A 24381-nucleotide genomic window follows, 5' to 3' on the forward strand; every position below is an offset into this window, starting at 1 on the left:
CATGATATAAATACATGTATGGTACTTAGATATGAGTTGTCTTGTACATGTGAAAAATTTGAGCAATAACTTTCAAATATCATGATTTCTGATACCTAATAGTCACAACCAAATGATAGAACATACACACAATATATCATCTACATCTTCATGATGTAAACAAAACCATCTAAATCTTGTAAATAAAGACAACCACACTGCTAAAATATCAAGCCCAGGCAAAAAAACCTAAAAAAAAATGCTAATACCAAAATACTATAACTAAATCTCATATTTATCTATTAATCTCTGTGAATAAAGCAGCACTATGTATAAACATAAATGAAACAAGTATATACTCTAAAATATTCATAACAAGCATTTTTCAGGTACTTTGCAATTCAAATTTGTAAAGATACAATTGCAAAAATTCAAAACATAAATCCTCTTCTTTTGACCTGATTAGTTTAAGTAAAAAATATCAAAATGGCCAGCATATAAAAAGAGAAAAAAACAGGCCAAAGGCAACAAATGGAGAAAATAGTGAATAAAACTTTTAAGAAGCATAATCTATGTTTATACGCCTCAGTCTGTATTAAAGTTTCAGATTTTAATATATAATTTTTTTTAAGTAAACCAATTATCAATTTTTTTAAAAGAGTAATTGTCAGAGATCAGACATCTAAATTATTCCTTTTTCTTCTCATTTTTTTCATTTCAGGCAGAAGTGAATTAATTCATATTACAAATGTGCAAATAAATTGATACAATTTTTTTTTCATATAATACTTTATACATGTACTGTATACTTTAAGGACTTCTTCGAATTATAAACTAAGCACTCTGAACATTTTCACATGAATAAGCCCTCAGATTTCTAAAATATACTATACTTTTGCCACACATGTGAGTCATTAACAAAACTAAAATAAAAAAAGTTCAAAATCTATTCATCAACCTCTGGGACTATGCATGTAAATGTATGCGAGCTATGGTTTGTTTGCTGGAGGTTGGCCTTTTAGAGGTTGGCCTGGTTTTTGATTCTTCATCTCCTCCTGTCGTTTTTTAATCAGTTCGTTAAGTTTGGTCCTGACGATATTGAGGTGATTAATGATGTACTGTTCCGTGGGAGCCATGTTGTGGACTGCCATCAGACATTTCTCCGCACGGATCAGGTCGCCGCGCTCCACGTACACCACACACAAATTGTGGTGGGCCTGCACATTTTTGGGCTCCAGCTGCACCACCCGGGCAAAGTTCTTCTCTGCTTCGTCAAGCTTTTTGAGGGCATTCACATTAATGTCTCCCATCAGAAGTAAGGCTTTGGTATGCTCTGGGTAATGCTGCAATGAAATTAATCAAATTAATAAAACCTGAATAATTTTGAAATGGGTAAAAGATAAAGTTTCGATCCTGGAGATCAATTATTTTAATTAATATTTTAAAAAATTTTTACCAAATGCTATGAAATTTTATTTCCAAATATTAATTATGTGATTTTCTCATACATGCAACATCAGTTTTTATTCAAGTAACTGAACATTAAAGCTTGGAATGTTAAAAATGGAAAGTCCCTCTTGTTACACTATTAAAAAATACTGATGTTTGGAAGAAACACACAATTAATCATTCAACTTTTGTCATTTATTTATGTCAAAACCAGGGTTTGAATGCAAATCAGGCAATACATGTATTTAATGCAATAGTAAGAAGCAACTCAAGAAATGTCTTGTAAAGTATCGCAAAATTAATTTCCATACTGGTTACATCATGTATATGGTTATGCACACTGTTATAGACTCAGAATTTGATGAAAAAAGATCACTATAAAGCAGAACAAAGCTTATTATCATTAATTCTTATACATGTAACTTACACAAGCATACATACATGTACATAAATTCTCTATATTTATCATGATAGTAGATACATGTATCTATACAATTAAGAACAACATTAGCTTTATACCTTGAAGTGCTCATTCTACATAAAATTAAATGAAGCAGGATGTAGATTGTATACTATAGTCTTTTTTTTTAATTATGTAATAAAATTGAAATTCAGAAAGCTTACCAGACCTTATCCGCTATAGTATTTCTGATTAAAGGGTCATTTTGATACGACATGTATAAAAAAGATTTAAGTATTTACTTAGGCAATTACAGTAAAACTCATTTAGTACGAACACGGATATAGCGAATTCATGGATATAACGAAGTTTTTGTGGGTCCCCAACAAAATTATTAACAAATCTTTGTAAAATTTTACTGTTATAACGAACTCTGATATAACGAATTTTTGGATATGGCGAACTGATTTTGAGTCCCGTTGAAGTTAGTTATGATGATATTTACATCTTTTATAATGAACTCTCAGAGGTTATTAAAAAATTGAAAAACTGATCTAACCTTATTTCCTTTTAGCATTTGAATATAAAATTCAATTCATAATAAAACCTTAGTTATTGAAGATATGTTTAGTAATATTTGCTTCCCTAACATATTTAGTAGTAATAATTGAAGGAAAGCATGCATATTGCGAATTCGCTATTATAATAATGGTTGTACGAATTCGTTATACGGATATAATGAATTACGGATATAGCGAATTAAATTCATAGGTCCTAAGGACTTCGCTATAACCGAGTTTTACTGTGTAGTGAAATGATGTACCTATATGCTGCAGAAGCAATCTGTTCTGTTCCCTTACTCATTAACTGATTTTTCTTTAATCAATCATAGTGAAATACTGCATAGGCAATTTGTTACATTCACTGAATCAATAAATAAACTAATAATCACTCCTTAATCTCTCCTTACCTCAATGAGAGTTTCCAGGTAAGGAATGGCGTCTAGTGGTCGGTTTAAGTTGTTGTTCAACATCAGAGCCAGGTTAAACAAAGCACTCCTGAAGAAGGGGTCAAACTGAAATGAACAAAAAAAGAAACAATTAATGTGTAACGGGAGAGAAGAAAAATGTGGCGGACCAGACCTGGCTTTAAACCCAAGCCCCGTAAATCTCCAGTCAGATGCTCTACTCAGTCTACTGACTGAACTATCTAACCACCGACGATGGAACCCGACTGACCGCCACAGATGCATTGATAGTTTTATTGTATTTTTCAGTATAATAATTTATTTTAAATTTCTAAAGTTCTCACTGATATAGAAGTCAAATACAGGTGTCTGCTATACACGTAAGAGTGGAGAAAGGTCTTCAAATGACAGGGATAAGCAAAATTATGAGAAAAAAAAACCCAAAAGATCTAACGACTTTTTGTCTCTGAGCTCCTTATAACTAATGTACATCAGTTAAGAAAGTTTTGCATTAAAATCTACAATTTGGTCAATGTCAACATACATCCTTTCATTTATCAAACAAATAAAAAAAATTGCTACAAACTTCTATAAGTATGCAACTGTGTACTTAGCTAACTAAAGATAACATTTAGAACATTTGAATTTATAAAGAATGTATAGTGTACCATAAATTCAGTCAAATTGAGATCAAATCAAAGGGAGATTACCCTAACTGCATAAAAATAATTTTAATAGTATGCTGAAATAAACTCTCTAACCTTGATGCAGTTCTTGAAGTCCCTCTCCGCCTCGAGGTAGTCCTTCATGTCCATGTGAATCATCCCCAGGGTAAAATAGTACTTGGGCTCCTTAGGATCCTTCTTAATTAGTTTTGAAAGTCTGCACAATAAAAAAAGTCAGTTAAAATATTACACTTGTTTGAAGTAAATAATTAAAGAATGATCCAATTTTATTTTAAACCACTCTAATCATACATACACCAATAAACAGAAATAATCACAGCAAAGTTTTATATTTGGAACATATATTTACAAGCAAAACAAAAGTTCTGCTAATTCTGATAAAGGTTAGAATACCCCCCCCCAAAAGAAAATATTGTATCTATTTAATGGTATTACATCAGTGCAGAATAAGAAGCCTGTCAATACAGATACCTTCTAATGGCCTCAGGCCACTGTCTCGGTTCTCCAGACTCCTGAATCATTATGGCAGAGTTGTACAGTGATTGCTGAAATGATAGGAAAAAAAATGAATAATTGTTTTTGTCTATGACCAAAAATTTCTATGACTCTAACAGCAAGATATTTATGAATTGCCACATAAACATAAAATTTTGCACCAATTAAACTTATCTACAAGACTTCTACAAATATAGAACATAAACATGCATATAAATACAGTATGCAATGCATGAAAAAGAAGAGATTGGTAATAAAAAGTTTTGCACACCTCATGGTCTGGTTCATGGAGAAGAGCCGTTTCAAAACTCTTCCTAGCCTCCTCTGGTCGTCCTAGCTCCAGTAAAACCACTCCAATCTGACAGAGAGCAAAGGAACAAACATGTACACATTAGATATCAACTAGTATTGATTTGAAAGAAATGTGCATGTACACATCACTTATCAGTGAATATCAAAGCTTAACAGATCAAAGACACAGAAACAAGTTGCCATATTTACATTATAATGAACATCTGCATTGTCAGGTTCATACTTCAGGGCAATGTTATACACTTCTAATGCCTCCTCTTTCCTGTCAAATACGAAAGCTTTCATCCAGATTTGAACATTATTTAATAATTAAATTAGAACATAAATATTGTATACCCTCCTTTGTCACATTTTTGTTCAGTTCAATAAGGAAGCGTTTTCACCATTTCATTACTTACTGTCCCAGTTTGACTAGGATGTCCCCCCGGTTTATGTATCCTTGTATGTAGTCTGGTCTCATACTAACAGCTGTCTTCAGGTACTGTGAAAAAGATTACAAATTATTACTTTTTGATTTCCAAGAACTTTTGAAAATTTTGCTTATATAAAGAAACGTAGTTGCATATTGCTTCTAGCTATCAAATTAAAATTCTTTGAAGTGTTAGGTACAATTTATACAATATACTCTATCAATCAGCAAAGTTCATAATGCATTTTCAAATGAAAATATGTGACCATGAAACTTTACCTTAAGTCAATATATCATTTCATATTTTGAAACTATGCTCTGTGACCAAACTTGAATTGAAAAGAACCTAGAATTCCTGAGTCAATAAAAATTTAAGGATAAGATATAGTTGTTTCACTATCTAATATCTACATATAGAATGTGTACCTTATCAGCCTCTAGCAGTCTGGTGGGGTCTTTGCTGACAAGAGATGCCAGGTTGAGATAAACATTCAGGTGATTTGGAGCAATGCGAGCCTGGTAACTTTTGCCTTCAAAAACAAGTGAAAAAAAATTTATAAAGCCTTTCATGAAATTAAGAAATACTATCTGATAAATATACAGCTCACCCTCTATCATATTCATTCCTTATCAAAAAAGATGTTAAGTACAGCTATTTGTAAGAACCAGGCAGGGGGTGATTCATGACCATTTCAGATCTTTACAAAATTTATATATGTTGCTTCATGGACCAAGGGAACATCATTGGACAACATAATTTTTTTGGCCAGCCTTTGTTGCCATGGAAATAATGCACCATGTAAATGCACATGGCAACCAAGCAAAAAATTCACAAAAATGTGAATTTAGCTATTATTGAACACAGGAAAAGAGTTTTTTTGATGATAGTACCATAAATAAATCTTTTTTTCCTGAGAAGTACATACAAAATGATAAATGATTACCATAAGGATAAAATTATACAGGATTTATTAAAGGTGCTGAATTTCAGTTTAACATAGGTCATTTCATAAAATTCACTTTTCACAATATTTCTTCAAATCCAACATATTTTAGAAGCATATTAAGAAAAAGGCCCGCATGTTAAAGAAATCTGATAACATGGGATAGAAAGAGCACATTCTTAATTTTAATAAAATTAAATAAAACCCATGGGTTTTTTAAAAATATTCTGTTACCATGGCAACGAAATGTCACAAAAATTCATTTTTCACAATAATAACCGTTTTTAGGAGCATAGTAAGAAAAAATCCCACATGTTAAAGAAATCTGATCATGTGGAATAGAAAGAGCACTTTCTTAATTTCAATAAAATTAAATAAAACCCATGGGTTTTTAAATAATATTCTGTTACCATGGCAACGAAATGTCACAAAAATTCATTTTTCACAATAATACCCATTTTTAGGAGCATAGTTAGAAAAAATCCCACATGTTAAAGAAAACTGAAAGCATGGGATAGAAAGACCACAATCCTATTAATTCTAATAAAACAAAACAAAACCCATTCGTTTTTCAAAAAAATTCTGTAACCATGGCAACAGAATATCACAAAAAATCATTTTTCAAGAAAATACCAAAATACATCATTTTCAGAGTATGTTGTGGAAAAAATACCACAAGCACAAAAAAATTGATAATATAAGATAGAAAATGTTCTCCTAAACCTTGCAAATATTAGATAAAACCAGTGTATTTCTCATAAATTTTTGTAACCATGGCAACAAATTATCCTGGAAATGCTTTTTTAAATAAATTAACTTTACAAAATCTCCATAAAATATAAAATAACTATTGACTAACATACATGTATTATTTTCACAGTTTATTGTAAATGCATGAAAATATATTTTTTTAAATATGCTTTTGTGATTTGTATCTGGTTACCATGACAGCATCTCCAAAAATATTGTATTTGCCTATACAATTTAGTCAATGTGATTAGCTTGTATGAAGAAAACTGCCATTAGCTAAAATACTGAAAGACACATTTTTTTGTACCTAACTTCTTTAAAACAAATATTTGGTTTCTGTGGTAACTGTGATTAACCATTTATGAGACATGATCTAAATATTTCAATTGTATTTTTAAAGCAATTTTTGAAAAATCATCTGTAAATGTACTTTTTGCTGAAATAAATAGTTTACAGTAAAGAAATCTTGAAAAAATGTCAATATAACATTATACATGTAAAGTGTATCAAATGTCAAAAAATCCATGTTCTTGACTAGATAGGCAAACTAAAATTCAAAATTTTATGTTGAAGGGTTGTAATATTAAATATCCTTGGGTGTATCCTGGTCTTGGTTTCAATAAAACCCCTTTTACATTTGGAGGAGCTTGAAAATCAATGTCCTTTGTTTCTGGTCTGGATTTCTTTCAAAAAGTTTTAAACTGACAGTGTCTTTATTAGATTTTTTTGGCCATCATTTAGAAATGTGCCGTTGAGATTATCTGTATCAACTGTATAGGTACATCTATGTGTCCTGGCTGCTAAAAAGGTGCTCCAAGTCCAGCTAGATTCATCTGACATAATGCATGTGGTTCATTCATCAATCTGGAAAAAATATAATTCAAAATTTGAACTTTGTTAATGAAAATAGACATTCCGTAAAGCAATTTTTTCTTGTTGCTGTTGAAGGAGGAGAGTAGCTATGGTTTGTTTTCTCTATGATCATGATCATGAATACAAGAAGGCCATGGTCCATAATACTAACCAGAGTAACTGGTCATGCTGTTCTACACCAGATTTTCCTACTTGTAATACCTATTGTGGTTTAGGTCTATTCTTAGGTGGAAGGGGACATGATTTAAACAATTTAGAATCTACACTTAATCCCTGGATGCTTTAACACAAGTTTCAGCTTTTCTGACCCAGTGGCTCCCTATTTTTTCTCTTTTCCTGATTATCACCCCTTGTAAGGGGTCTTAGCCCTGCCAAGTTTGGTAAAAATTGGCCCTGTGGTTCTGGAGAAAAACCTCAGCTCTACAATTCTTCTCTAAATTTTCAAGTGATGTAACCCCTTCTTTAACCCTCACCCTATCCTTGCCTCAAGTAGTTAGCTGTTACCGGTATTTGATTCTGAATATTAGTATAACAATTACAGCCTTGCTCATCTGAAAAGGTTTTTTTTTTTCAACGACAAAAGTTCTGTTTAGATATGCTGCATTTTATAAATTTTAATTTCTAACTTTCTACTGATTTTAGTTTCCAATATTCAAAGAAACATTTGTATGGATTGAACAAAATAATGAAGATGACATACAATAATAATTCTTTTACTCCTTTTTGGCTTCCACATACATGTAACTGCAGTAAAACTTGTTTAGTACAAACACGGACATTGTGAATTCACAGAAGTCTTCTTGGATCCCCAACTATATAAATATTACAAAATTACAAATATGGATATAACGAATTATATAGCGAAGTACTTTTACAGGTCCTAGTTTGTTATAACCGAGTTGTACTGTACATATATGTGTAGATAAATGATTTAACAAGAGACCCAGGGCCACATCACTCACCTGGCTTGGATAAAAATCAAAAATCAGCTTTGTATTGAAAAGCTTAAAAGCAAATGTGGTCCTGACCTCTCCCTGTAAGGGAGAGAGAGAGATGATTGAACATAACTGAATCTACACTAAGGATGCTTACAGGGTACTTATTTTTGACTAACTGTGAGTTTTTCCCTACAAGTTTGAACACTTTTATTGTAGCCCCACCTTATGCCTGGGGGGGGGGGGGTCATGATTTGAACAAATCTACACTACAAGAAAATGCTTCCATATGTATATATAACTTACTGGCTTTTCTGTTCTTTGGAAGAATATTTTTAAAGGATTTTTTCTCTATTCATATAAATATTACCAATCAAGGCTTGCTGTATCCGAGAAAAAGATTTTAAAATATTTTTTTTTATATATTCCTATGTTAAACTCTGATCATCCATTGTGGCCCCGTCCTACACATGGGGTTCATGATTTGAAAAATTTGAATCTACACTACCCGACAATGGTTCCACATAAGTTTCATATTTCCTGGGCCATTGGTTTTTGAGAAGATATCAGTAATGCTATTAATTTTGTAATTCTCTCCCCTTGAAGAATGACAATGACAGATAAAAGACAAACTTTGATCAGAAAAGATCACTTGAGCCTTCAACTCAGGTGAGCTAAAAAATTCAGAGAATCAAGATCAGAAGAAATATATACCTGTTTCAAAGTCTCTGAATTGTAGTGTTCACTATAATTCAACCCTTAGTCAGAAGGCCCTTGATTGCTAAACGAAAAGGAATGTTCTTAATGATAATTAAAAAAAACTGCAAGTTGTCAACACAAATTACCCAATTATCTAATGATACATAAATAATATAAAGTATATATAACACTAACATTAGTTGAATTGATAATCTTTTCTTGGTGACGGTTGTCCTCAATTTTTAAGTTTACATTACCTCAGCTGTGTAGGTGTTGTCAAAGGGGATTTTGAAATTCAGAACAAGGCTCAGACTGCATCTGAAATGATAACAAATCATGAAATTCATTATATGACAAGAGAATGCATACATTTATATAACAATTTAGCTTTTGAATTATTGATAATAAATATTTATTTACCTCCCCCCCCTCCCCCATGTACTAGTGATATCATCATGAATTCATACTATTAGCTATAAATTGAAAAAGAGTTCTAGTTTTGTAGGATCAAATTTTATTTTTAAGTTTTAAACCTATAAATTAGACGAAAACATTGGCAGAAACCCATTCATATTGTATGTGCTCTCATATTTATAAATCTCTCTCTTTCTATGTGTGTATATATTTGCTTGTAGGAATATTTGGGAAGCCCCCCCTCCCCCATTCAGATAGGGTTATATGGCTTTACCCCCCCCCCTCCCACCGTTTCAACTGATAAAACCATAACAGTATTTTATTGGTTGTTTTGCTTGTCAATTAAATTTTGTAGGACTCCCCACCCTTATATATAATTCAAATAAAAGGAAATGCATTTGAAGAATATCATACACATATAAGTTTGGAAATATACAGTTTGAAAGGGCACAATTTTAAATTTTGAGTAAATGAATAAGAAAAATAGTAATTATGGTTTTGCCATAACATCTGAGTTTTTTCAGGGCTTAATTAAATATTCACTAGTTTAAGAAGGACCCATTGGCCATTCCGAAAACAGTGTTTGAAATAACAGTGCGCCTGACCACCCGAGACGCACAAATTTTGCTGTGGGCTTACCAATTTGCACATATTGATGCCCAGCTGGACTTGTTTAAAGTTTTCATTAATTAAAATTTAATAATTTGATTAATCGCTTCCAAATCAACTAATGGTATCATGAGCAGTACAGGATTTGTGATTAAAAGGGAGGGGGAGGGGGGGCGTGGATAACTTTGTTCAGACAAGGGGTCTTGATAGTGATGTTCCAAAGTACAGTCATATGTTTAGTCATACCATAGTTTGAATGAAGGGGGTCCAGGGGGCAAAGCCCCAGAAGCTCCTGAGATTTTGTGTGTTTAAGAGTAAAATTATGCAAAAAAATAGTGGTATTGTACGAAAGTATGGCATTATTAATATATTTTCCTACAGCAAATTATGGTCACTATTATATTCATATGGGGGGGGGGGGTATCATTTGCTCATTGCTCACAGTACCTCTTATTAAGTTTCAAAAATCAATTTTACAAAAGACAATTATTTTCTCAGCTAGGCTGGTAGATTTTTACCAGAACTGATAACTTTTACTAGCAGTCAGCCTGTATGTTTGCTATCAATTTTTCTGACTTTCCCCTTTTTCAATTTGAAAAAAAAATAGTCAATATTGCCTTTGTTTAGACATTTGTCTGTGTTATGTATTAAATACCTGATCTAAATATGACATCCATAGAGGCACCGATACATAGAAAAAATTATGCTCCATCCAATCTCTGCTGTGGCTTTCACTGCTTCTTGCTATGGCTTCATGTATGCTGAGGTCGAGGATTTCTTCCAGTCAACTGTGTATATTGCAGTACTAAGGGAGTATCGACGGAAAGGAGAGATACTCATCATACTCTAATCCCCAGCAGCGAGCTACTGTTCAAATTCCAGTACAAAATTAAATGTTTTTTCCCCAAAATTAACTGAATTTAAGTAGTTTTGATGTTATTGTTAAACAAGTTAGCCTAAATCAAAACACTCAAACTCATAGCATGTTTAGGAAATAAAATTTTGTTTTTGTCAGATAAAAAAAAGCAAATTGCAGGCAGTTATTTTTTTTTTAATCCTAGGATTATATTTTTCTAATGAAAATTTTAGACTTACATGCCCCTTGGACGTATGAAAACCGGCAAAACTTCCAAAATGAAGATGAAATCACACACATTTCTTAATCCTCCCCTTCTAAACTGAAGAGTTAAATACACTCTTTCCAACTCGTTTTACTAAAGAGTGCCAAGGGAGATAACTAGAATTTCATGTTTTTACATAATTTAAAATCACAATATCTATTCGTAATTAAAATAACCCATGGGTTTTTTAATTGTTTTTTACTCTTTGATACTAGATGTTCAATATTTTATAATTCACATTCAAGGAGAGTGCGGGCCTTCTTAAAAAATCACCTGCACGTACAGACACCTTTCAATGGATATTGTTGACTGTTTCAGTATATATTGAATTCATTTTTTAATCAACTATGCATGAAATCCATTTATAACTGTGATCAAGTATTTAGTTTGATGTATCTTAATGTAAATATGATAGTTTTTGAAAAATCTATCACTATCATGAATCACTTATTTTCATTTCTGCCTGGTTCTTATAAATAGCTGTACTTAAAGTTAAGTCTGCCACTAAATTCTGACATTGAACTCCATACAAGAAAACAAAATTCTCAATTTTTTTAATCATATCAAATTTCTATTAATTTTATTTTAAAATAGGATGTTATTATTTCAAATTCAAACAGGCAAGTGGTAATCTTCAGCTGATTTTTACCCCATGAAATTAAGATTAATTTTTTAAATGAAAAATTACACTGCCTATTTTACAATAAGTTACATTTACCGGGCTGTATTTGTGGGAAGTAACTAAGAGCTTTCTTGTAGGCAGCCTCTGCTTCCTTGGACATGTTCATGTTGTTATACGTTCTTCCTACGTTGATGTGGGCTCCAATGTCATCATGTTGAACACTGAAATAAGACAACAGGAAATCATGCTCAAGTAACAACTTCTGTATGGTTTGAAATTAAATGTTATGCCGTATAAGCAGAGTTTTTAGCGAGGATTTAATTTTGGCATTATTAGCGAGGGTGCCAAGATTGCTCAAATTGAATATCCCTAAAAATTAATTGCGCTTTATTTGCAATAGGTTCTTTAGTGGGCTTTTTAAAATCGCTAAAATTACATCTCGCTGAAAATAAAAAAGCAATTTTCAAGGATAAATTGCTAAATTTGCGTCTCGCTAATATTTCTTCTTACACGGTATTGTGTTAAAGGTGATTTTTTAAAACAAACATATGTGTATATATATCAAAAGAGGAAATATGAATTCCTATTAATATAGATGTTTTCTACACAAGTTCCGTGAAGTTATTCAATATAATCCTCTAGAATACTTTCCTTTCATGGACTTAAAACACAAGTCCTAATAAAGATGATGAGTGATAGGTTAAGGAAAGATCATTCAGTGCATTTCACAGTAAAATTTACTCCTGTAGCGTGACTGATAATTTGGAAAATTTTGCTTTTTACTAGAATTCATTAAAAATTTGGACTTTGAAAATATGAATTAATTGATTTATTTTCATGCTTTGAAGCAAAGAGACACCTTTGCATTCCCTCCATAAAAGCTGGGAGGGAATACCTGACACCCATTACAAACCTGACAGCCTTCTCAAAGTACTCCAAGGCCTCCGAATATTTCTCATACTTCTCTAACGCATGTCCCACATTGTTAAATAGTTTGGCATTTTTGGTGTTGACTTTTAATGCTGATCTGAAAATGCTGTATTCGGACTCCCTGCAAGTATAAAATAAAACACTTTAAAATTTTATCTGAATCAGATTTCAATAGGATATCTTGATTCATATTAATAATTTTTTCATGAAGAAAAAAAAAAACACCATTTCAGTAACAATTAGTTTGCTTTTTAAAAGTAAATAGTTTATGTAACATGCATCATTAATATTGTCAATTCTCAGCATGTTTTATAAAATTTGCACATCTGTGCATGTTTTTACCTATATGCACATGTAAATCGATATCCCACATAAAATTGGTATAAGTTCAAAACATACTTAAATTTGTAATTAATGAATTCTATTATGATATATTTTTACAAAAAATGTTACAATGTAAATGATCTGTACTAAAATTAAAAAAATGAAATAAACAAATGTACATTGTAATATTAACTTCTTACCATTCTCCATTCCTTACGAAGGTTTTCAGACTGTGGGTAAAAAGAAGCATCCCCAACATAGCCCAGAGTAATGGCTTAAGATTCCTGGGGGGAAAAAATTTAAAAAGGAGATAAAATTATTGATTGGATATATTCACATACAACAAGATGTAGGGACAATTTTTTTTTTATTTTTATAAGAGTTGACAAATTTTGCAAAGGGAGGTAACTAGTCCTTCTGACATTGATACAAGATTCTAGTTTCTGTAAATGTATTTCCCGTATGCATATAATGTATACATGTAATGTATGCATTTAATTTTCATACATATTTACAGTGTGATGCTCAGAATCAAAAGTTCATCATTTTCTTTTAAATATAAAATAAGTACACAGCCCTCTGGTCTTACTGTTTGTTGTCCATCAGAATCTGTAGCCCTAGAGCCACTAACATGGTGAAGCCCATACTGGGGGTGTATAGGATCCGCTCCGCCACCACGAACCCCACGGGGAAAAACAGGTTAGAGGCGGGGATAAACGGGAGGATCAGCAGAGAAAAACTCTGGAAAGTTACAACAAATGGTCAAGAATCATTACAAGAAACTATAAAGGTAGGAGAAGTTATGAATGATTAACTTTTGTGGTTTGTGAATACATCAGCTGATCAGAAGTACATACATGCTTAACTATATGGCTAAACAAAGATTCAGGAAATGATCAGTGTCTCATATTTAAAAATTGAAAATGAAAGTTCGATTATAGAAAAAAGCAAACTTCCATTAGGGGCTACTTTTCTCATTTATCCATACACCCACAAATGTATACAGAACAAATTTATTTTCTAAATTTTCATTTCAATGTTGTTTTTACAAATGTACATTCAAGATATAATCGGAAGTTTTTCAAAGGACAAATTTTTCAGTTTTCTCTATCCTTAAAATTTTTTTTTTAAGTTTGTTGTACCCAAAGGAAATTTTATATCATTATTGACTTTAGTGATACATTTAGACTTGGTCTGGTAAAAATTTTGATGAGCTTGGTCAAACAAAAACTCATGAAGCAGTTTAGATTATATTACCATGATTATGGCCCTGTTTCTCTTATCTTGTCCTTGCAGCATAAAAAGTATAAATTTCCCTAAAACAGCATAAAATGCCAGAGTTATAAGATTTCTGGGGTCCAGTATAGAACTGATCACTGGGATTGTTCCCATCGTCCAATCACAACACAGCCCTGAGGGGAAGAGGAGGAGCCAAGCATTGATTGGCAGCAGGTAGTTATAAGTCAGCTGTCTTACTGGAGTGTTCTCCATGGAAGCTGGGTTATCATATCTGAAATTGGAGGCAAGAATTTGTTTAAATTTCAAAATTCCTAAAGTATTCATAAACCTATTTTCATTTATATCAAATAATGTGACGGCTATATACACAAAGTGTTCTATTTCCTAAACCAATGTCAAAACATTTCATTTTAATACAAACATCAACAAAGTCTAAAAATTATTTTTACACTGATATCTAAAAAGCCATGATAGATATATTACCGTACATGCTTTTCCGTCAATTCAAGATGTTTGATATTTCGAATTTTAACAACTCTGTTGATCAAGCTTTACCATATACATATAATTTGAATTTCGAAGTCATATGTGCAACAATTTCCCTTTTTACCTGGTGAACACTGGAAGCTGGGCCCCCATAACTTTAATTCTGGCCATCAGTAAACAGACAGTCGTCCCAACTAAAAATATGGCACGTACAATGGAGTTCCTTAACCAGGAGGGAATGTGTGGCTTCCCTCGGATAAAGCTTCCCAAAATGGCTAAGAGCTCTTGGAATGATGCCTGTTGGAGAATAAAATGTAATAAAATGAAACAGAAAAACATGGACACATTGACATCAAATTACCTTATTAAATAGCAGGGACCTATATACTAATGGGATAGGCAACTACAGCAAGTCTCGCAATATCTTTTAAGTCGCAGGATTTCATAAGTCAAATTTAATTAATTATATCTCTAAAGCTATCGCATATTTGAGATCAAATCCTTTTAAATTAAATATCTGTCAAAAAAGCATTCAAGATTCGTTTTAAGCACGTATTATACTCCTTATCTTAGTAGTAAATTTGTTTTATGCAAAATTAGCACATGCCCCGATCGGCCATATTTCCGAGAAATCGCCGATTTCGGTGTTTGTTTTCTTTATATTTGGATTATTAAATCATTTTGCTTTAAAATTTATCAATAAATCAATTCCAATACATAAAAGGAACAAATGATTATAATCAGAAAGCATCCTGTTTATTGGGAATAAACGTAAATTGAAAAACTTGTAGTGTTGTGCGTGATGTTTTGGGTATATAAACATGGCGATGAAGGAGTTGCCTATCCCGTTAGTATATAGGTCCCTGCTAATAGTTAATAATGAATGAACTGTGATAATAAGTGCCTTCAATACAGGTTAAGTTTTCAAGTCTTGCTAAAACTGCTGTGCATGCTATCTTACAAAAAGTTGTATACCATTATGCTTTTTATTTGTAGAAGAGGCTCCCCAGTCATAAAAATTAATCGTTGCAGATTGATGTCAAACTGACAAATCCCGAAAGAATGGTGCAAGTAATAGTTGGTTTACAGTGTACTGAAAAACCATTGTTTGTTTTTTTTCATTTTTTTTCCTCCTCTTAGGCAGGTTAATATGACAATCTATTTTGTTTGTGAACTAAGGCAAATTTTGACTTACTCTTTGAGCCACAAATATTTCATACACACAACACACTCCAATAACAGTGATCCCTTGTTCTTTACACAACATCGCTATGGTAACCAGTACCACGGTTCCTATCAAGGGAGGCCACTCTAAAAAAGACGTGAAATAATAACTGGATGTTTTACAATGATAGAGAGTTTTAATAATGTGCTACAATAAAACAAGGTCACAGCAAACACACTTATAATGATTGCAGTCTCGCAGCAAAGTGATTTTCATTGCCCTGAAGTTTCAAAATATGCTGTGAACTAAATAATTGAATGAATTTTACATATCACAAATTTAAAATGTTGATCATCCATTGCACATTGCTAACAGTGGGTTGAAGTTTATATGCCATGATTATTTTAATTCTCTTAAGACTTGGGTTTATGGTAGAAGTTTTCAATGAATGCTAGCTATCATAAATTTTTATTCAGATAGAATGAAAAAAACTTCATTATGTAAATACAGTCTCCTGTGTAATAAAACTTTTTCAAGAGACAATGTTTGAATTCATTTTTACAAGAATTGACTACACGTTACGGTATAGCGGGTTATTTTAGCATGGTGCTAATTTTGGCTTAATTATCTTAGTGTCTTGATGGTATCCCGCTAAAAATTTAATGACTAAAATATTCAGAACACTTCTTAGTGTTCATTTGTAAAGAGTTGAAACACTGCCTCTGCTAAAATAAATTAAGCCAAAATTATTGGCATACCTTTGAGCATACAGGCAAAACGCCAAATTTTACACCCGCCAAGAAAACCCGCTATATGTTATATGAAGAAAAACAGAATATTTTAAACTTGATTCTGTTATACCTTTTTAAACTGCCATCAATCTACATGTGAGGAGTACTCACTAATTTTGCCGTGATATGAGGTACAGTTGGAATACGTGATTAATGCTGCCAGAAAGAATATGGAAGACAATGCCTCAGCTCGCCCCACCACTCCAGTTACCTACACAGATAAAGTTTGGTGAAAATCGATTCAAACATAAAACTGAGGTGACAAACTACCTACAGATAAAGTTTGGTGTAAAACGATTCAACATAAATCAATGAAACAATTGACTACACATAAAGTTTTGTGAGAATCGATTCAACATTAAACTATCATGGTAACAAACTACCAACAGATGAAGTTTTGTGAAAATCAATAAATCATAAATTGGATTAAAAATACAGCAAAACTCGTTTAGTACGAACCCGGATATAGAGAATTCACGGATATGGCCAAGTTATTTTAGATCCACAGCTATATAAATTTAACGAATTCCTTATATGGATATAACGAATTACGGATATAGTGAAGTAATTGTATTGGTCCCCATGACTTGGTTATAACTGAGTTTTACTGTACTCAGTCTATATCATTTCTAGTACAAGGTTAAGAGCAATTTTCTCACACTGTTCTCTGACTTCTGTAACTAATTGTTATTTTTGGACCAAATATAATTTTTGTGACTATATTTGCAACAAGATTTTTTAGAAATGTTTTCTTACTGCTTCAGTGTGGATAGGATGAACGGCAAACAACAGGGCTGCTATAAAACTGGTTAACTCTCTCAAAAACATGTTACAAACTCTGAAAAAACAAAGATACATTTAGATATATATAGATAAAAATAACTTCTAAATGTCCATATCTATAAATACACATTGCATATAATGTTCATGTTACTGACATTCGGCTTTACAACACCCTCGGGAATCGTTGTTCATGAGGGATCAATGTTTGTGGATATCATTGTAAACCCTTAATGATTTTACATCCCCACAAACATTGAAACATATATTTTTCATAGAGCACAGTAGAGTTATCTTTCTTGATAAAATATACAGTTTATTAGAGTTGTTCTTAAGAATTGAAATAGCTGAGGACATTGTAAAGAAAGATGGGGTTTGGGCCTCCTCTCCTAAAAGAGGGTTCATGAGTAATACCAGAATAACCAACATCATTATAGGGGGATATTCCCTGCTCAAGGGGTCTTGGAGACAACCTTAATTTACCCACAAAATTATGTCCTGATGAACCAGTAAACTTGTCAAACATTTACTCCCCATGAACAATGGAGATTCCATGGTATGTGTTGTGGACAACTTACTTCATAAACAACAAACACATGATGGCATGGAGGACGACATTGACTAGATGGTAAGACATTGGTTCCAGTTCACTGACTGCGTAGTTCATTCGAAACGTTAGAACACACAGAGGTCTGTACGACTTGTGACTCTTCTCCTGGAAAAACAAAAATAGTACAGGAGAGACAATTTCAACTTAATAAATATTAGTGTTATTAAAGCTCAAGATAGGTACATAAGTTAACACATAAACATGCATGTTCATTAAGCAAATGGACTAAAAAAAATTATAGCTCCATCTTGAATATGCAAATGTATATTTCATATATAAAAAAGAACCATATTTTTTATTATTTTCTCACACTGTGTGTGAACATATTATAAAAATTCAATTATTCTGTGCCAGGCCAAAAAGCTGATCCCCATGAAAACTGTGTCTTTGATTTACTCTAAAATGTGATACATAATACTCAGGTGAGAGTGGACTTCTAACAGGATGGACATGTAAAATTAAGCTATTTGGTCTTTGAAGGGTCTTTGAGATCTTTAATGATAGGGAATTATTAGTATCACATAATCAAGTTCCCAAGTACCATTGTCATTGGAGGAGTCCCCTACAAGTCATTTCAGTAAAAGGTTTATATGCAAATTTTAATAAACTGATGACTGTCAAATTTGATATTTGTACTCAAAATTTCTTTGCATAACATATTATTATAGTTATAAATTGACAGGTATATAGAAAGACTTCCTGTGGTTTCAAAAAATAGCAGACGGCAAATAAGCTGAAAATCGTAAATACTCCTAAATTATTTATGTAATATTTGGTCTTTTAAAGGTACCATGATACATGTAGGAAATCATCAGTATCACATGATCATGTTTCCACTATCCATGTCTTGTAAGGTTATTATGATAGGGAATAATCAAGTTTCCACTATCCATGTTTTTAAGGCTATTAAGATACGGAATCATCAGTATCACATAATCATATTTCCACTACATGTATCCACTATCCATGTTTTTTAAGGACATCATAAAAGGGGATCATTGGTATAAAAGATCCGGTCTGCGTACGTACCATTCTCATAGGAGTCCCCCAGAAGTCGTTCCAGAAGAGGTTCACTACTGGAGTCCGTGGTCTGAGGTCCTTGTTCTCCACAATGGCCGACATGTCATCGAAAACAAAGCCACACCCCAGGGCCTTGTAGTAGCACAACGCCACAGTCACCACGACAACCACGGAGTATATCACTCGAGTCTCCATCCTCAGGAATTTGTAGAGATCTCAGAAAGTTGAGGGGTAGAGAAGATGTAGATGTGTGGATTACATGCTAGAGTGGTTAATTTACCTAGAAAAAAAAAGGACAGAGTGAAAGAAAATTATTTTAAATGGTGAATGTTGTTCCATACTTTGTATAATTTGATAATTATTTTCGTTTTCTTAAATTGAAAGTAGAAATCAATCCTAATGCAAAAAAGGACATGAGTTGCAATTTTCTCACTTTCACATAACAGAAATTGTAAAAACATATACAGCTAAATAAAGAAATTGTGCTAGACCTGCTGTACACAGTGATTGTATTAATGGACCTGTATCACAGGCACTTGTTTCAGAGATAACATTTAACCCATACCATGTAGCAGGTTGTTTCAGTGGGGTGTTAAGTTTGGCCTATATTGGCGTTTTGATGTTTCACAGTTGATAAACCGTGAACTATAATTAACAATTTAACAGCAATATTTCCTTACATTTTTTTCTAGAAAATTTAATCCCCCCTTCCATATTGAGGTCACACTTAAAGGAAAACAGTTACCATGTTTTGAATCAAGATGCATCATGCATCGAGAACAATTGGTGTTCTTTGTATTCTGCAAAAAATTAATGCAATTTAATACACTATTTTATCATATATATTTCATAAAAAGTTGTCAGACGGAGAGTGAATTTTTTGTAAACTACAAAAGAAAACAGAATAACGAACCTGATTTTAAATTAGTAAATAAAGGTACAGGTATGATCCAGAAACACTTCTGATGTATTCCACATGCAAAAACTGTGTCCTGTTTTTGCGGAAATCAACTGTTCAATTCATTGTGTTGTTTATAACCTTAAGTAAGATCTTAAAAAATGTTTCTATCAGAGATATCCACTTGCCTGATTGGACAAGTTCATCGATGGTTTCAATTGCCCAAACTGATGATTTATTTGTCCCGGGCAATCGGACAACTGTTATTGTTTATCTTGTATAGTTTACGGTTCTGAAACATAGATTATCACGTTAACTATAGTTAACATATGTAAAATAAAGAGAAACGTTGTTAACTATAGTTTACAGTCCGTAAACAGTATTTTACAAACGATAAACTATAGTTTACAACCAATAAACCTAGTTTATCAACTGTAAAACTATGTTTGGCTCATTTTTGTGAATTTGGCGTGCCATTCTATTCTGGGGAGGGGGTAACTTGGAGTAGAATACCTTGTGTTATCATTATACAATAATAGGTTTAATAAAAAATATTACAGAATCAAGTGTATGTGACCTGTACACTGCTATACACCAGGTCCAGGAAAATCACTATATTTAGGTATATAACTTAATTTACCTGTATATAGCTTTTTTTTAACTATATGATATAGCTTTATTTAGCTATTTTGGAATAAGTTTCTGTTTTATGAAAAGCAGACAAAAAGTCACATGTAAATCATGGCTGATATTTTTTTAAAAGGTTTGATAAAAACAACCTAGGGCATAGCTAGTAAAAACATTGCCTCTTTTAAACACTTTTAAACCAAAAATTGCTTCTCTATTGTTTGGATAGCTGGAAGTGTGGTGAGTGTGATTGACTTGCATTGAGCTTAATTATTCCAATCAATTATCTTGTTGACGAAAACTGCTTTTCTTTGTTAAAGTATCTGCTTACTCACAGATTAACTGTTATACATAGATCATTGATTGCAATTGCACAAAAGGAGAAACATTTTTATAAGTGGGTTTTTGGTGAATTGTTTTCAGTCCATTTCAAAGTTGAAAACTAATATTGCCTCATTATGCGACTTTTTTCTGCTTTTCATAAAAAAGAAATTTACTCTGAAATAGCTTAATAAAGCTATATCATGTAGGTAAATAAAGCTATATAGGTAGATTCAGCTATATAGTGATTTTCCTGGACCTGATAGTCAAAGCTTTACTTGTCAGGTCTGGTACAATCACTAGATTTAGCTACGTAGCTTGATTTACCTACATAGCTTTATTTACTTACCTGAGGTAGCTTTATTTAGCTACCACATTGATCTATTTCTCTTAAAAAGCATTTTTCTCAGGGTGTGCAGACAATATCATTTTGATGCAATGATCATTTTCAACTTTGAACTCATCTGAAAACAACTCATGAAAAAATCCCTCTTGCAAAAATGTCTTTTTCTGCGCAATTGCAACCAAAGTTCTGAAAGTTTTGGGGCTATGTATGACAGTTAGAACAGTTACTCCTTGAATGAAATGACAAAGAAGTCCAGTTCTGGTTAACACAATAATAGGTCGGTAATTATTCAGCACAATGTGAAGTAATCATACTCAGTCATGCCTCACCGCACCTCACGGGTGCGTCGATTTACCCAAATGGACCCAAATGAACCCAAATGGACCCAAATGGCGACCCAAATGGACTTAATTGTGATAAAAATTAATAAATTAATTATTTATAGTGATGAAGCATCATTTTTGAAAGTGTATGTGTGTGTGTGTGGGGGGGGGGGGGGGGGGGGGGGGGGGGGGACCGGCCTTTTGATGAACATTTTCAATATAGTAAAAAAGTTATATCTGGAAAATTGTATGGGGAACAAGGAACAAGCCCCCCCCAACTTGCTACGTGCCTGATTTACTCAAAAAGAATATAATTGTGTGACATTTTCCGATTGGTAAACTGTTATATTTTAAAATAATTCGCTTTAGAGTACGCATTTTTTTCCTATACAATAATCTGAATGTTTGTAACATAAGACACATTTAACAGCATTTATTCCATTTATTCTGAATATTCAACAATATTTTTTATCTAAGTGCAAAAATAAATAATTTTATTTTTAGTGTATTGATACATTCTAGTTTTGATATAAAGTCTACAGAAGTCCATTTGGATCGCCATTTGGGTCCTTTTGGGTCGTCATTTGGGTCCATTTGGGTCGCCATTTTGGTCCATTTGGGTTCATTTGGGTCCATTTGGGTAAATCGACGCGCCGCACCTCACAGTATGGTCAGATAGCCAAACAATGGAATTACATGTTTTGCTCTAAATTGTCCAAACACAGCAATGTATAACAGGTCCGGCACAATCTCTTGATTAAGCTATATAGCTTGATTTAGCTATATAGCTTTATTAAGCTATTCAGAATAGCTTGATTAAGCTATTTTCTCAGACTTTTTTCTCAAATGTGTTATTTTTTCAACATGTGCAAAAAGTCGCACCTTGGTGCAGTGGAAATATTATACATTTATTGACTGAGTTTGAGGGCAACATGCGTTTTGTCGGACCCAAGAACCAAACTGTCTGCCTGAGGCCGTTAGGCCGAAGGCAGACAGTTTGGTTCGAGGGTCCGACAAAACGCATTTTGCCCGAGAACTCTGTCAATAAATGTTTTGTTATACCTTTCATTTCATTTTTTTTTTGACATACCGGTACATGTATTTTGTACTATATTCCGTAATGTAACATCAGATCTGTCACTGTTTAACACCAACGAAAGAAAATGAGATTAAGCTCCGCCCCTTCTGTGACGTAAGCGGTCCAACATCTCTCCGAGCGGTCCAACATCTCACTCAGCGGTCCAACATCAATTTTTTTATGCCCGCTCAGCAAAACATTAAAAATGTTGTTTTTTTTTCTGTAAAGATTTGTATAGGAACACATTTTTAAAGGTATAACAATAAATTTTGTACTCTTCTGAATACAATGCATGTAAAATTCACTCACCAAATTACGTCTCCTTGAGAGACTTTGAACTCAAAGTTTTAACAGTTTTGGGGCTATTGATGAGTGACCACACAGTTATTTCTTGAATGAAAATATAAGAAAGGCCAGTTATGGCCAACAGGATAATTGATTAGTAACAGTTCAGCACAATGAGAAGCAATCATACTTACCCACGCCTCACCGCACACACAGTTACTCAAACAATGGGAATTCTTATTTTGATTAAAAGAACTCAACAGCAGCAATGTTAGAACTTTCTATGATTTAGGTTGTTTTTTTGATAGTCCATTGTACATATATGAATAGTCAAATATTTGCGACTTTTTGTTTATTTCTTTCAGAAAACGTTTTCGTGAAAAATTGCATATAAATAGCTTTATCAAGCTATTTCGAATAGCTTTTTAAAGCTATATACATATACATATGCTATATGTAGCTTAATCAAGAGATTGTGCCGGACCTGTATAAACTATCTATGCTTTGAATTGCTTTTTAAAGCCTCCCCATTTTAAATATCAATAGTCATTTAATTGCAACTTTTTGTCTCTTTTTAATAAAAAAAAAACTTTTGAAAACTTACCTTGAAAAAGCTAAATAAAGTAATCTCAGCAAGATGGGTAGAGACTGAATATTTGGTCTGACGTCAGACCAAATATTCAGTCTCTACCCATCTCGCTGAGATTATCAAACAAATTGCTAAGTGCTTGTTTAGGTAGATGTTATTTAGATATCCCTTATTTGTTGAATACAAATATCACTAAAATACCAGACTTCAAAATCAAATGCCTCCCACTAGTGAAACAGCAAACCGCTTGACCAAAAACGTGTAACAACTTGACTTCAAGGACAAAAATAAAATCCAGATGTAATTATCATACTAATACAAACCTAGTGAATTGCAAACTTACATTTCGTTAATGGCATTATCTTGATTTAAATCAGAATTGACGCTGAACATGCTGGAAACATGACACAAAAAAAGTTTAAAACCGGTTTCAATAACAGGAAATCATACATGCCACATAATCATAGATCCCTCTGTCGATAGAGTACATAACTCCGGAATCAATGTTAAAAAATAAAAAAAATGTTCAAGTTCATTCGAGCAAAATTCTAGAATTTCACTTCAGCTTCTTAAGATTTTAAACTTTAATTGAATTATGAATTTATCAGACCGATACAGTATTGCCACATAATTTGGTGTTTGAAAGAAAGTTAGAAAAACACACGATACACGGATACAGGCGTTTGAAGTGAGAAAAACACACGGTACATATAATCCCCAATATTGTTTTCGTTTTCCTTCTAAAACTTTTAAATAAATAAAAAGTTGCTGAAATATGTTGCATCAAACTAGGACTTACAATAGAAGATAATTACACTAGCGGATTTAAGGGGGTGGGGGGGGGGGGGGTTGGGTGTGGGGGGGGGGGGTGTGGAACCCCCCCTAAAATTTTCAAAGTATGATAT

General features: G+C 32.7%; 1 protein-coding gene and 1 long non-coding RNA gene across 5 annotated transcripts; both read right to left on the reverse strand.

Annotated features, from left to right (window-relative positions):
- Positions 1–568: 568 nt before the first annotated feature.
- Positions 569–23942, reverse strand: LOC134265505 (protein O-mannosyl-transferase TMTC3-like). Of its 3 annotated transcripts, none has more exons than XM_062747721.1 (21): positions 23820–23942; positions 19019–19289; positions 17958–18094; positions 17356–17437; positions 16711–16810; positions 15839–15954; positions 14768–14940; positions 14176–14428; positions 13508–13659; positions 13119–13202; positions 12578–12715; positions 11761–11885; positions 5124–5227; positions 4687–4769; positions 4478–4550; positions 4248–4334; positions 3953–4026; positions 3557–3677; positions 2799–2903; positions 1948–1962; positions 569–1322 (listed from the first exon to the last, which is right to left on the reverse strand). In XM_062747721.1, the coding sequence occupies exons 2-21, from the start codon at positions 19202–19204 to the stop codon at positions 969–971; spliced, it is 2562 nt and encodes an 853-aa protein (XP_062603705.1). In that variant the 5' UTR covers positions 19205–19289; positions 23820–23942; the 3' UTR covers positions 569–968. The 3 variants fall into 3 exon arrangements, with proteins under 3 accessions (XP_062603705.1, XP_062603707.1, XP_062603708.1); XM_062747723.1 differs by lacking the exon at positions 23820–23942 and adding an exon at positions 19755–19802; XM_062747724.1 differs by lacking the exon at positions 1948–1962 and having other exon boundaries at positions 760–1322; positions 23820–23940.
- Positions 6215–11531, reverse strand: LOC134265497 (uncharacterized). Of its 2 annotated transcripts, XR_009991763.1 has the most exons (5): positions 11017–11531; positions 10577–10788; positions 9156–9216; positions 8914–8980; positions 6215–7255 (listed from the first exon to the last, which is right to left on the reverse strand). It is a non-coding gene; the product is annotated as an uncharacterized LOC134265497 (long non-coding RNA). The 2 variants fall into 2 exon arrangements; XR_009991762.1 differs by having other exon boundaries at positions 10577–11531.
- Positions 23943–24381: the final 439 nt, after the last annotated feature.

Source organism: Saccostrea cucullata, unplaced genomic scaffold (assembly GCF_032062105.1).
Source record: "Saccostrea cucullata isolate Sc308-1 unplaced genomic scaffold, CSIRO_AGI_Scuc_v1 ctg1735, whole genome shotgun sequence".
NCBI classification, from domain to species: domain Eukaryota; kingdom Metazoa; phylum Mollusca; class Bivalvia; order Ostreida; family Ostreidae; genus Saccostrea; species Saccostrea cuccullata.